We start from the raw sequence: 15085 nt of genomic DNA, 5'->3' as shown, positions 1-15085 counted from the left end.
ACTATTTCTATGTTTAATTTTTCAGGCGAAGGTAGAAGTACAAGAAAGTTGGCGAATGACAAGAAGTGACCATAGTTCGCCATAAGAAAAAGTTTATAATTTATTCCACATTTACCTTTACAATATTTTATTTCATGACTCATTAGTGCTCTTATAATACCTTAGCTCAATATAAAAAGTTAAGTTGTTACAACATGATTTTCCATTGTAATTAGTAACAACAACAATCCTTTTTCATATGTTTATAATGATATAATATTGTCTATTTTAACTATAAGAGTGCGTATATTCACTCTTTTAGTTTTACTAAAAAAGGCTTCATACTATAAAGATATTGTCCCCACTTATATACTTATATACTTAGATATTGTCCCTACTTATATATTTATTGTTGTTCATATCTAAAAAGAGAAAATATCACCTAATTTTCAAGTATTTGATGTCAATTGATCTAAAGTGTTTCATTCTCCTCTTTAGATTATCTGTGCCCTCAATTATATATCTAATCGTTTTCTCGAACCCTTGATATCAAGTTGTGGGTACAAAAAATTGTACATCCTTTTGGTAGAACTGGACACCCTTGACCTGACCTAACCCACGACCCATTTGATCATTTAGTCACATATTCTAATCTCGAATCTTGTTTCATTTAAGCTTAAATAATGGTGAATATAACTTAACCCTAATTGAGTTCCAAACCTGCCATTAACTCTTGTAATATTCCATTACCTATCCAATTTAGAGATTTGATTGTGTTCCGAATAACTTTAATCAAATTTTTTTTAAAAAAAAAAAGTATTCTAGTGTATATAGTAGAGACTAATTAAATTGTTGCATAGTAACCGTAAACAACTTAATGATATATACTGATATATACATTTTTTACATACTGATATATACTTGATAAGGTTGATATTTTGATATAATTGAAACGCTCCATATATTTCATATACATACATATATATATATATATATATATATATATATGCATAAAATAGAGAAGTGTGACACATTTTAAATATTTGATTTTTAATTTGTTATTGAGTGCCATTTTCTTTTTATAATTTATCTAATATTTTGATCAATTGAAATTATAAAAATGTTGAGGCCATATTTTCACAAGCGGTTGGTAATTTATTTGGGTAATTGTAATGAGTGGTCATTTGAGGAATAATAATTAAAAATATAGCAACATTTAAAAAAAATTGTAAATATAGCAAAACTGTCGCATTGTTGATAGACTTGTATCACTGATAGACTCGTATCACTGATAGACTCGTATGATCTATCGGTGATAGATCGTTTTTTACAACATGGTCTATCATTGATAGAATTTGACAAATTTTGCTATATTTGTAATTATTTTAAAATGTTGCTATATACTTAATTATTTTGAATTTAATTGCTAAAATTGCAACTATCCGAAATTGTTTGGTATGAAAAGAAATGTTTTTATTTTCAATAAAAAAAAAAAAAAAGAGAAGAGTAGTAAAGTTGATGCATATAGTAAGTACAAACCAAAGTGTATTGAATAAATGGTTAGTTCCATTAAAATTGACGAATAGTATTTGTTAACCATCCTTTTTTTTATTCTTTACCAAAAACAGGAAATTGTGAACTAAAGCATTAATTTATGTAATTAGTGAAGACTTAAAATTCTCACCTCTAATTGATAAATATAATTATTGAAGAAAAGAAGAATTGAAATAAAAGAAGAAAAAGAAAGAGAGAGAAATGGAAGAAGAAGAAGAAGGGAGAAGAGAAAGACATAAAGTTAGGAAAAGCACCAAAAGGTTGATTGATGAAAAGGAAAAGCATTGATTGGGAGAATAATATTGAACATTTTTCATTTTCCAACTAAAACTAACTTATAACCCTAACACGTCATCCTATTCCGCCACGTTGCATTTCTTCACGTGGACAAAGCTGGCCCCACATGGGTCCCCTTTTCTCTTTTTGCCCTCTCTTTCTTCTTCCTCCCCCATTTTTTGCTCCTCAACTTCTTCTTCCCCCAAATTCCTTTTTAGAAGATTAACATGAATATAGTTTTATTTAGTTGCGTTTTCAACAATATCCGTCACTTTCCTTTACTTTTTCACCTATTTTTTAAAACAGTTCTAAACTTTATTTTAAACCTTTTTTTTATAAAAAATAATCAATTATAATATTTTCTATTACTAATTAATCACTAGTCCTATTAGTTTGGTTTTAAATTATTTTTTTCAATTTTACTTTTTTTTTCTTCTAATTTTAATCTCATTTACTAAGTTGCAGTATTAGTACAGTTTAAAAAACAAAAATTATTTTTCAAGTTTTCAAAATATTAGTTAGTTTTTATAAATCAATAAATACCAAAAACCAAACTATTATCCAATAACACTCCTTGCCTATTTATTTAATTTTAAAAATCATAGGTTTAGAAAGCTTTAGTTATTCAATTATCACAAATCATTTTTGGGCCACCTCCAAGACCAGTTATTGTTTAATATTGAGCTAAACTAGATATTGTTTAATATTGTGTTGATTAGCTTTGTCATATTAAGATTTGAAAAATAATTAGGTTATGTTAGATTATACTTATCCTTGTATAATTTACTAATCGTCTAACTAAAATTTGATACATGACAAGTTTTTTTTTATGTGTAATAAATAAAGGTTGGATGAGAACAACAAACATAGCTTATTAGCGATACGTAACCATTGTTCACATCAAAACTCAACAACATCAGTTAAGTTTGATAACTCTCCAACTAAGTTCAAATTATACTAACCTGCAGATACTGTGAAGGGGAAAATGTGAGAAAATGAAGAAATTTGAGGGAAACTCATGATTTGATGTTTAAAAGTAGAACGCCCCCTCTAAGTAAATGAGGGATAAATATAATAAGTAATTAACATGATTATTAAATCACCATATATATTATTACTTCAACATAGTTCAATGTCATATACTCCCAAAATGTAGGAGAGGTTGGAGGCTCTCACATACGATCTTGACCTGAAAACCCTTTTGAATAGGATTACAAACTCTTTTGATATGAGAACTTTTAATTTTGATCCATCCTTAAAATTTTCAAATTGGTATAATTTTGACTTTAAAAACGGAGTTTCAAAACTATTGCCTTAATAATATTAGAGTGATTGAAAAACAAAAGAAAAAAATTATTTGTCCACAAACACTCTATAAGATAGTGTAGTTAGTCTCATTTGAGCGTTTCCCACATGCAACTGATCAACAAATGAATTGCAAGATTCAAGAAATTTTCGTCACTAAAAGGAAAAAGAAATAGAAAGTTCAAATGTCAAATTTTAATTTATGTCACGAAATTATATCAAAATTAATAAACAAAAATGTAATAGATTGACGTTGGAAAGTTCATATTATTTTTGAGCTGTAAAAAGAAATCAGTTGAAATATATTTGTTACCAACCTGAATGTAGTAAACTTTTGAAGACATTATGCTTCTATTTTATATTGATTAGTTCTTTTGAAATTTTCAGCTTCATAATCTCATGGGCTTCACATTCAACACATTTTTCTAGTTTGTCTCCAGATATATTCTTCAATTGTTTCATCTGTGAAAGAGATCTTATATTAATTTTGATGCTTTAAGTTAATACAAAACAAATAATTAAATTTAAAATATTTTTTTTAAAGACTACTTACTCTTCCTTTTGGAATTGCCAAATGAAACTATTTATAGGTTCATCTTTTACTTATATTTTTTCTTATGTGTAATGTTGACGATGCCAGAGACCGTTTTTAGCGCTTCGATTTAACTTGTATTCTATGAGTTCAGGCCTGTTCGTAAACTTTGAATCGTGCATTGGACCAACCCTCAACAATGTTTCACAAAATGTACTTCAATTGATTGAAGTATTATAATCTCGATAAAAAGAAGTTGGAGTATTTTTATTTCCACGTACATTGTTAAGCTTCTTCTACAAATATACAAATTTGAATAAATATAAGAATTAGAAAAGAAAAAGGTTTGCATTACCTTGAATGATGAAAAGATTAAAGTAAATAAACTTGTAGGAGATTAAACTTAGGTTTCACATGGTTCGTTAAGCGTATGACTGACTAAACAGTTGGCTTCTCCTCGATTAGTGTGACCAAATACTAATAATACCAACGTGATCATACTGTTTTACACACTGTTTTGTGTTAGCTTTTGCAGTGAATACACATTTTAATCTTAACTTACGTTCCACACTAAGCTTCTCTTTGTATTTCCCTCTCATTTCTTTTGCCTATTCTTAAGAAAATATATATGCATCATTTTTGTTACATAAATAAAGCAGACAAACAATGAAATTGTAAAGAAAATGTAAAATTGACAAAATAAAGGTTTCCATAGTTCACTAATGGTGTCACTTATATCCACGATTACAGGGAGAAACCAATTAATTAAAGAGTTTAGATATGACACCATTCTAAGTCCTACTCTTAAAATTTTCCTATGATATTTGTACCATATTCTAAGTTAGAAAGCACTCACTAGTCAGTATGAACTCATCAAAATGTTAAAAATTTACAGATTTAGAAGGATCCTATTTATTTTCTTAAACGGAAATTAAAATTAACAAAGGAAGTGTAGAATATCAGTACATGTTTATTTTCCATTTCAATATTTTCCAACTGTTGTTGTACCCTATTTTTTTTTTTTTTTTTCGATTACAGAATGAAAGTGAAGGAATTTGAACTCATAACTTCTATTAAATCAAAAAAAGTTATATTGTGAATTACACAATATATATACAAATACATGGTGCTAGTTAATTAGGGTTATTTAATTTTATTTCCTTCAAGCACATTTTCCTCTTGCTTTAATCTCACTTACATTCCCTTCTCTCTCTCTCTGGAACCTTTCAATTTTTTACCATCTTACTGTTGACAGGTTTTCACATTGGAAAAACCAAACACCACGCACTCTTTACAAGATAAATAATCATCTCCTTACCAATTGATTATGAGATGAAGCCTCAAAATATTATATATGGCATAAGAGCTTAAAAAATTCAAAGGGCTAATCGATTCAATAAAAAAAAAAAATTGGGATCCAACAAAAAATGGTGAACAAGAAAGTTACCAAGGACATGTTGAGACAATGTCACATTAAAGAACATGGTGAAAGAATTTCACATTTGAAAAACCAAAACACATTACATACTCTTGTTATAAGATAAACCAGTTAGTTGGTTTCATTAATAATGAGTAGTTTTGAGATTTAGTTCACATGATGCTTGTAGTACTTTGGTAATAATAAAAATGATCATGGGTTGGCAAATACAATCAATTTTGAAATACTTTTATCAGTTTGAGCCTCATTGGTAAAATCCCAGCAGTAGCATTTTAAGAGAGCTGTAAATTATAGATTGGAAGTAAATTTGAGCATATGATAAAAATAGTTTGTGTAAGGTAACCCTAAAGGCAGGTGGTTAATTATGTCCTAAACAATTTGTAAGATATATAGACATAAACTTAAGTATTGAAAGTAAGGACCCCTACATAATCAATATTCAGTCTATATCCAAAAACAGAAAGAAAAAAGAAAAGAAATTAGTATAGATGGTCAAAAGAAAGGAAAACAAAAAAGCTGGGGATTTTTGGGATAATAAAATAGATCGGAAGAGAGAGATGAAAGAAAAGTGAGATGTGAAAGAGACATTAATTAAGTACTTAAGGTAGTTTTGTTTTTTCTTTTGTTCCTTCTACGTTACAAAATCTAACATTATAACATTAACATGTGGATTCCAAGAATCCTAGAAAGGACAAGTACGAAGCATGGGATAATTTTCCATTCACATACTCAATAAAATAAAATATATTATAATTATTCCAATAATATATAATCCTAATAAATTAATCAAAAGCAAATTAAAGCCAACAATACCTTGTATTTTATTTTTTATTATTTATTATTTGTATCATTCACCTTTTTCTTTTTTCTCTCTTTTTGTTTGCATCTTAACAGAACCCCTTCATATCCAATCCCAAACTCCCACATTCTTTCTCCCTCTCCTCTTCTCATAACTCTCTCATTTTTTTCCATCTCCAAAGGTTTCTCTCTCTCTTTCTTATACTTTTTTCTAATTTCAATTTTTCATCTTTGACCCATTTATGATATTTATGTTTGTATGTATGCTTTCTTTTGTAGGGTTTTGGAGGTGATATTATTGATTTTGTAAGGACTGGTCTCAGTGTTTTTTGATTGAGCCCTGTCCTTTTTTCTTTTTTCTTTTTTTTGTCTGTGTTTTTTGTTTTCTGAAAAATAAAACCAATCCTATGGCTTCTGTTTCATTGCCTCCTGGCTTCCGATTCCATCCAACAGACGAAGAACTCGTTGCGTACTACCTCAAACGCAAGATCAACGGTCGCGAAATCGAGCTCGAGATCATCCCTGAAGTTGATCTTTACAAATGTGAGCCATGGGATTTACCAGGTATTATTTGTTTTAACTTTTACTCGTTCTATGCTACTTCATCTCCTTTCTTTATCGTCGTCCTATGTTTTACATGGAGGACATGAGACAAAATCTCTATCTGGTATAAGTAATACTTTTGAAATAAAATCCATATGTGCTTGGTTTCAAATTGGATAGTAAAATTAAACCTCTTATATATTGACCTGAAAAATACAATTTATTATATTGTTCTTTGAGTCTTCAGGTGGGTTCACTTTTTTTCCCATTTAATCAAATATTTAAACTATTTGAAAATAAGAAGAGATTAGATAGAGGAGTGGCAAGTAAAAGAAGAAAGCTTTCCCTATCTTCAAATTAAGTACTCCATTAAAGATTATATCTTTTTTTTTTCTTCTCTTCTTCTCCTTTTATGGTTAAAATTAGTTAAAAGAATATATATATATGTGTGTGTATATATATTTATATATACATATATATATAAATAGAAAGTGAAAAATGAAGGGTTCAATAAGAATGGTGTTGCTTTATTATTGATCAATTTTGTTTGTGGTGGGGGCTTAGCTTTATTAAAGAAAAGTGTTCTCTCTCTCTATCTCTATTGGCCTTTATTTATGAAGCTTCTTATTTGAGACAAATATTTCCTCAAACATTCAAGTCAAAAAGAAAGCTATAGGTTACAGAAAAGAATCAAAATGCAATTCAATTATTTTTCAAAATTTAAATTTATTATTGCTTTAAAATTTTCATACATATACTAAAATTCAATTATTTTTCAAGAAAAAAACACGTAAATTGAATTAGCTGGGGTTTTGTTTTTTCAATTACAGGAAAGTCATTGCTTCCTAGCAAGGATCTTGAATGGTACTTCTTCAGCCCTAGAGATAGGAAATATCCAAATGGGTCAAGAACAAATAGAGCAACCAAAGCTGGATATTGGAAAGCCACAGGCAAAGATAGGAAAGTGAATTCTCAATCAAGGGCTGTGGGGATGAAGAAAACCCTAGTTTACTATCGTGGCCGTGCCCCACACGGTGCTCGTACCGATTGGGTCATGCACGAATATCGTCTCGATGACCGAGAATGTGAAGTCGCTTCTTCCGGCTTGCAGGTTTCTTATTTATCTCTAAATTTTTTTACAAGTCATAACTTTAAAGGTATCGTGTAATTATTAATTGTTTTTCTTAAAATTGTGATCAGGATGCATATGCACTTTGTCGTGTGTTCAAGAAGAGTGCAACTATAGCACCAAAAATAGAAGATAATCATCCATATTCCAATATGACTTCCTCTTCTAACCACTTCATGAACAATAATAGTGACCAATCTTCTGAACCAGAGAGTTCAAATTATTCAATGCCATTTGATGCTTTCCAATGTCAATCACAATCACAATCCCATATGGTTAATAAGGATTGTAATTCATTTGATATGTTTGGTGGAGCAAGAGAAACAAAATGGTCTCAATTCTTATCTCAAGAAGCATTTAATTCAGCTCCTTCATTCCCAAGTTATGCAAATATTCCATACCCTCCTTCCAAGGTCAGTTTTGATTTATGTCACATTTCTTTTAAATATCCCCACATAGGTTCAAAATCTTCATAAAAAACGTATTTGGTCTTTGAAATTTCTTGAAACTAACAATTTGGGTCCTTAAACTTTTTTTAGCATTTAATTTTGGTAAATACTTCTAAATTTTTAACAATTTCTAATGATTTAATCCATATACTGAAATTTTTTATCAAAGTTTAGTGAAAATTTTAACATATAATAAACTGATAAACTGATTAGGGATCAAATTTGTTTATAATCTATAAAGACTAAACCATTATATAATGAAAAATTTACATTTAATTTTGATAAGACTTTTAATTAATATTTAAGGTTCTCTATTGAATAAGTATTTGATTTGTTTTGGTTTTTAAAATTTGAAATTAAGTTTATAAGCAATACTCGGTTTCTTTGCTTTGGTATCTATTTTATATGAGTGTGTTAAAAAATGAAATTGTTTTGTACAACTAAAAAGTAAAAAGTACGTGGTGCTTGGTAACAATGACGTTTTTTATTTTGAGTTTTTGAAAGTTAACTCTATTTACTTTCAATTTTTTATAGTGATTTGAATGCAAAGGTAGTATCTGCAGTCAAATTCTAAAATTAAGAAAAATTAAAAGCTATTTAAGAAAAATAGAGTGGGTTTTGTAGAATGCGTAAAAGGAAGATTAAAAACAATAAAGTTAGAGGTGGGTGCATGTTTATAAGCCTCATTTTCAATTACAAATTAAAAGCTAAATGCTTATCGAATGGGGCTGTACTTTTTTTGAAGAAAAATACTAAGAATTGGTGTTTTGTTAAGAAAAATGAAAACAATGGTAATGAAAAAATAGTAAATACTTTTAGAAAGTAAAAAATTGAAAACCCAGAAAACCAAACAAGGCCTGATAGCTTTTAGAATCAATGGTAGTTCTATAACTTTATTACACATATGATTGATGATATTCCATCATGGAATTGATTGATGATCTTGTAGGTGGACATAGCATTAGAATGTGCGAGGTTACAACACCGTTTCACTATGCCACCACTGGAAGTGGAAGATTACCCTCACACTGGCTACTCCAATCACTTCAAAACGCAGCAACCGACGAACCCCACCATGCTCGGTGGTTCGAGCAATGCGTCCACCGACATATTGCAAGAGATTCTTTCAGTGGCTCAGGCCTCTCAACAGCTTGCTAACCAATCTTGTTCAGTTGATGCAACAACATGGAATGGAGGGCTTGCCAGTAATAATAACAACAACAATAATGTTTATGCTTGTTCTTCTAATGATCAAGACTTCGCTTTCATGGCTGCCAAAGATAATGGCTTTCAAGATTGGAACTCTGCTGTAACATTTGATGTGGAAAGCTCATGGGAGGATCCTTATTCTAAGTGTATAGACGTTGGCAATGTCGGTGACGATATCGCAGTCGAGAACTTGAGATGGGTTGGAATGTCTAGCAAAGATCTCGACAAGGTATCGTAGTTTAATCTTTGATGAATTTAATTCTTTTGTTTTGTCACTTTATTTTTATACTACATGCTTTCCTAAAAATGAAATAAATATGGAACTTTGCCTAGAATTTAAATATATTAGGGTTTCTTTATGTATTTTTCCTAAGCATTTTTTACATAGCAACAGTGACTCTATTTGAAACCCATATTTAAAAAACGAAAATTGTAAGAAGTGTTTAGAATCTAACCATCTAAAGACGTCTTGTTTTTCTCTAATGTATTCTCACTAAGGGCCCGATTTTTTCCCCATAAAATAAAATGTGATTATATAATTCATTTTCTAACAATGAATAATTTATGAATAAGAGACTTATAATTATAGTTTCATTTCTATTAGTTGAATAATTTCTACTTTTCATATGATGAAAAATTGTCAAAGCTTAACATATACATTTAAATATATTTTATTGGACAGAATTGCATGGAAGATTCTAAGCTAGTTCCCATAGAGAACATTTCAAACTTTCAAATTGAAGATCATCAAATCCAGCTTCAAGGTAACTACATTATATGCCATACACATAATTAAATTTATTTATTAAAAGTCGAGAATATGAATAATGTAACAAAAAGAAAAAAAATTACTATAACCTATTAACTTAAACAAATTTTCCTTTCTTATTTGCAAATCAAGACCAATCTGTTGCAATCAATGACGAAATGAATGATTTCTCGCTCGCATTCATTAACGAAGACGACCCAAACCCTAACAACTACGACATGGAAGGATCAGACAATACCATGGCGAACTACTCGAGCTCCCCGAGTTTCGAGGTGGTCGAGGAAATAAAAGTGAACCATGGGCTATTCATCTCAACAAGACAAGTAGCTGAGACCTTCTTCCACCAAACAATACCGTCAGAGACTGTTAAAGTCGAAAGCTTGAACTCTAATTTCATGGCACCAAATTTCATTAGCCTCCATGAAATAACACCTCAAAAAACACCCTCTAGTTTCTTCTTAAGTGGGTCATTTCTGAAAAAGCCATGGAATAACTTCAGAAGGAAAATTATTTCAATTCTTGAACTTTTGTTGATCTTCATAGTGTACTCTGCTGAAGAAGGAGAAGGAGAAGGAAAAGTTAATAGTAATAGTGGTGATGAAGGTGAAAAATTGTTAAGTGAAGATGAAGAGTGCAGATCAAAGGGGAAGAAAAGAGGAGCTTTGAATATGATTTTCAAGAAGACAGGGATTTTCTTTAGTATTGCTTCATTGGCTATTTGTACTATTTGGGCAAATTATATTTGATATTTTTTCTCTCTCTTTTTTACATTTTTTTAAATCTTTATACGAATAATAGTATATATATATATATACACACACATATATATATATATATTATGTTGTAAGTGGGGAGGGCAGAACTTAGCTTCTCTCTCAACATTTTAATGCAAATCAATGTTTTCCTTCTTTTTTCTTTTTCGTTTTTTGGTATCTTGTGTATTGTTGTATTTGTATGTATGGAAAGGCTAATACACTTACGTGGTACGCATAACTAATACCCTACAGTAGTTTTAAAGAAACGTTTTCAATAAATTATCAAATTGAGTCTTCTAATTTTTAAGTTTGTGGCTAAAAGAATCTCATCTAAACATTAAAAGTAACAAAACGACCATAAACTTGCAGTTTTTTGTATCAAATTTGTGATTGAATAAACGTTTAATAAATTTTCTAACTTTTAATTTTGGTCAAATGGTTCTCTGTTCAAAAAAGTAGTCAGTCTATGTTTGATTGGTTTTGGGAGCACCATATGCAATCTTTTTTTAAACTATGATGCATTCTCTATATTAATTAAATGGAGGCCATTGCTTAATTTACTTCATTGATATCTCATTTCTTCATCCTCTGTATCTATACCTTCTTTCTAGCCCCTGTTCTATAACTTTCTTTTATTGAATGAGTCTACACTGTTAAAGTTACTAGAGTCATTGTTATAGTATCGTGGATGGATCAATTTATTTAAATTAAAATACATTACGATGCTATCTCTTTGAACGTACCCTTTTTCTTTTATTCGATCTAATATTTTAACTAAGCTTTGAATTTTGTGTACAAGTTTGTGAATTATAAAAGTTGTCAAATAAGTTAAGTATCTAATCGTTACAAAAAGAATTTAAAGACAAATAAGATACAAAATTTTATGCTTAAAAGATTAATTAGTCATTTTTTAAAATATTCAACAACCTATTGACCAAAATTAACACTTACAAATAATATTTATAAGATTAATTTTTAAAATTTAAATGATTAAAATAGGAGTTTTAGTCGTAGAACAATTGAAAACTAGAGGATTAGAGGATGATTGAAAAATGGAGGGAATCTACTAAAAATCAACTAAACCAAATGACACACCAATACTTGTTTACAAATATGAAACACATGTTTGATATCCTAATTTCTTAGTACTACATAGATGACAAAAGTAGTTGAAGATGAAGTCATTGTTGAAAATTGTAACATTATTCGTTTAGAAAACTATCATAAATGCAAGCAATTATTTCTTCAAATAATGTTTCTTTTTTGGAATTTGGTGAGAATGTGTCAATCTCTTGTCCAAGAATCCTTGGCCTAAAGGTATGAGGAATAATTAATTTCTGTCCCTTTGGCCAATGGATAGAGAAAGGTGGGATTCTTTTCTTCAAAGATGGCAAGTTAATTGCATGCAAAAACAAGCATATATATTACTATCCCATACATATATCACATTGCTAATTATAGGGAAAGTTTGTAACTATAAACCCCAAATAGTAGAAACTGCTTTGCAATTGTTTTTTTAGAGTCTTCCAAGTGATCAAGTAAAAATCTTATCTACTAACATTATAATTTATTTTCAACAATTTTGTTAGGATCACTTTCTTAATACCATCGTCATTTTCACTATTTTCAAATTTATTCCCTAATTGATACTGGTTTTTAGAAGTAGAATCTTCCTAAACTTGGCATATACCCACAAATTTTCAATTCTCAATCCTATTATTTATAAATTAAAGAAACATTTTGGTAACCAAACTAATTTAATTACAACCAATATTTCATAAATATATCTTCAAGTTTAAGTAGATTTCACAATTTTTGGTCAATTATTATAACCTTTGGATACCATCTTTATTATATCTAATTTCTTACTATTTTAGTATTAAAATAATAATATATGTTTGGTATATTTTATCATTTTAAAAAAATAATAATAATAAAGAGCAATTACCATAGACACACAACTGAAAATTATTTCAAAATTTAAAGTTGTTTAACTACTACACATGAGCCCAAAAAGAACCATTTTTCAAACTATTCTTTTATTTCTATTATCTTATTCATTTGACACTATTTATATACTCACTCATAATTGTTAATTGTCAGTATCAACCTCTATATATACTCATATACATAGTCTCACATAAAATTCATATATAACCATACTTATCGCATATTATTTCACCGACATAATTTTATACAATGTTTATATGATGAAGACAAACTTACAACAAGTTTTTTTTGTAAACTTACAAATATATATATAACTCTTCATCTATCTATTTACACGTTCTCATATCGGTTTTGTAGGCTTCGACTTGTTGGTCCATGGACTTACCCCATAGATCCAACTATATGAATTTGAGCTTTATTTAATACGGTAAGATAGCCTACACCATATTACAATATTAACCCAAATTTCTTAAATTTTCTAGCAATGTCCTAAATTGCTTAATATTTTACACAAATATAAGGTCTAAATGACCAATGTAACTCATCTTTATTATTAATAATAAATTAAAAAATATAAAAAGAAAAGTGGACCATGATTAATATTTGTATTTATTAAATATTTTATGTAAATATGGTAAGTGATTAATTTTGTCATGGCAATATTATAACAAGAATTTTCCCTTAATTATTTTTATTTTGATGATTTTGTTCAAAAAAATATTTTATCTCAATCTCTCTCTTCGTCAATTCTTTTTTTTTGTTTTTCATTGTGTAACACCCGAACTCTAAGGTAATTATTTATTTTAAGTCAAATTTCGTTTAGTTGAAGATTTAATTTTTTTAAAAAAAGAAGTTTAGGGGAGAAAGGAATTTGGAAAAAGTAATAATAATAATATATATATTTATTTTTATTATTTTATTTATTAAAAAAAGAAAAATAAAAGAAAAGAAATTTTTTCCCTCTTCTTCCTCTCGCGCGCAGCCTCCCCCCCCCCCCCCCCCCCCCCTCATTTTTTTCCGTTTTTTTCTTCTTCCTCCTGCCCTAGCAACCACCCATTTTTTTTCTCTTCTCCTTCCGTTCGCAGCCCAGCAACCGCCCACTTCTTCTTCTCTTTTCTTCCTCTTTCGTTCGACGTCGACTGTCAGACCAAGCCGAAAACCCAGTCGTCGTCCTTCTTTCATTTTCGCTCTCCGCCAACCACCATCACGCCCAAATCTCCTCGTCCCGCCGTCGCCGCTGTGGTTGTACTCTGTGGTAACCATATTTAATTACATGAGGTGTCCAGAGGAGCATAGGGTTCAGTGTGCTGCCTTTCTTCTGAGGGACAAAGGTATTATTTGGTGGAGGACCACGATGCATATGTTAGGTGGAGATGTGAGACATATCACTTGGGATCAGTTTAAAGACTGCTTCTATACCAAGTTTTTCTCGGCTAAATGCTAAAAGCCAGGAATTCTTGGAATTGAAGCAAGGACACATGATAGTTGAGGAGTATGACCAGGAGTTCGACATGCTGTCGCGCTTTGCCCCTGAGCTCGTTGGTAATGAGCAGGCTATAGCTGAGAGGTTTGTGAAATGATTGAGGGATGAGATTAGAGGCTTTGTGCGAGCATTGAAGCCCACCATTCAGGCTGAAGCACTACGTCTAGCAGTGGATATGAGTATTGGGAAGGACGAAGTTCGTGTAAAGAGTTTTGATAAGGGAACGTCGTCTGGTCAGAAGAGGAAAGCAGAGCAGAGATTTGTGGGAGTTCCTTAGAGAAATTTGAGAACGGGTGATCCTTTTCGCAGTTTCCAGCAGAGTCCTGGTGGGGCAGGGGACGCTACTAGAGAGAAGCCACTATGCAACACGTGTGGGAAGCGTCATATGGCCTGCTGTTTGATGGGAACGAGAGCTTGCTATAAGTGCAAGCAAGAGGGACACATGGTTGATCGTTGTCCCTTAAGGTCTACTGAGGCTGTACAGAGCAGTCAGAGAGTGAGAACTCCACAACGGGGTACAATTTTTGCCACTAGTAGATCAGAGGCAGAGAAGGCTGGCACTATGGTGACAGTGGTGACAGGTACACTACCAGTGTTAGGGCACTTTGCCTTAACCTTGTTTGATTCAGGATCTTCTCATTCCTTTATTTCATCGTTATTTGTGACGCATGCATGCTTAGAGGTGGAACCCTTAGATTATGTTTTGTCAGTGTCTACACCATCTGGAGAAATTATGTTGTCTAAGGAGAAGATTAAAACATGTAAAATTGAGATAACTAGTCATGTGCTAGATGTAACTTTGTTAGTGCTGGACATGCGTGACTTTGATGTAATCTTAGGCATGGATTGGTTACCTGATAATCATGCTAGCATTGATTGTTCTCGTAAGGAGGTGGTGTTCAATCCTCCTACGGAG

At 30.5% G+C, this 15085-nt stretch overlaps 1 protein-coding gene across 1 annotated transcript; it reads left to right on the top strand.

Annotated features, from left to right (window-relative positions):
* The first annotated feature begins 5922 nt into the window (after positions 1-5922).
* Positions 5923-10980, top strand: LOC101209310 (NAC domain-containing protein 86). Its single transcript, XM_004148867.3, has 7 exons — positions 5923-6064; positions 6162-6446; positions 7256-7536; positions 7626-7967; positions 8953-9441; positions 9895-9976; positions 10114-10980. Exons 2-7 carry the CDS (start codon positions 6290-6292, stop codon positions 10725-10727), a joined length of 1965 nt encoding a protein of 654 aa, XP_004148915.1. The 5' UTR covers positions 5923-6064; positions 6162-6289; the 3' UTR covers positions 10728-10980.
* Positions 10981-15085: the final 4105 nt, after the last annotated feature.

Source organism: Cucumis sativus, chromosome 5, assembly GCF_000004075.3.
Source record: "Cucumis sativus cultivar 9930 chromosome 5, Cucumber_9930_V3, whole genome shotgun sequence".
NCBI classification, from domain to species: Eukaryota; Viridiplantae; Streptophyta; class Magnoliopsida; order Cucurbitales; family Cucurbitaceae; genus Cucumis; species Cucumis sativus.
This window is presented reverse-complemented; position numbering and strand designations above follow the sequence as displayed.

Coding starts and splice junctions, on each gene's coding strand:
- LOC101209310 (XM_004148867.3), top strand. CDS start 6,290: ATGGCTTCTGTTTCATTGCCTCCTGGCTTCCGATTCCATCCAACAGAC. Junction 7,537..7,625: donor TCGCTTCTTCCGGCTTGCAG/GTTTCTTATTTA, acceptor AATTGTGATCAG/GATGCATATGCACTTTGTCG. Junction 9,977..10,113: donor TCATCAAATCCAGCTTCAAG/GTAACTACATTA, acceptor TTGCAAATCAAG/ACCAATCTGTTGCAATCAAT.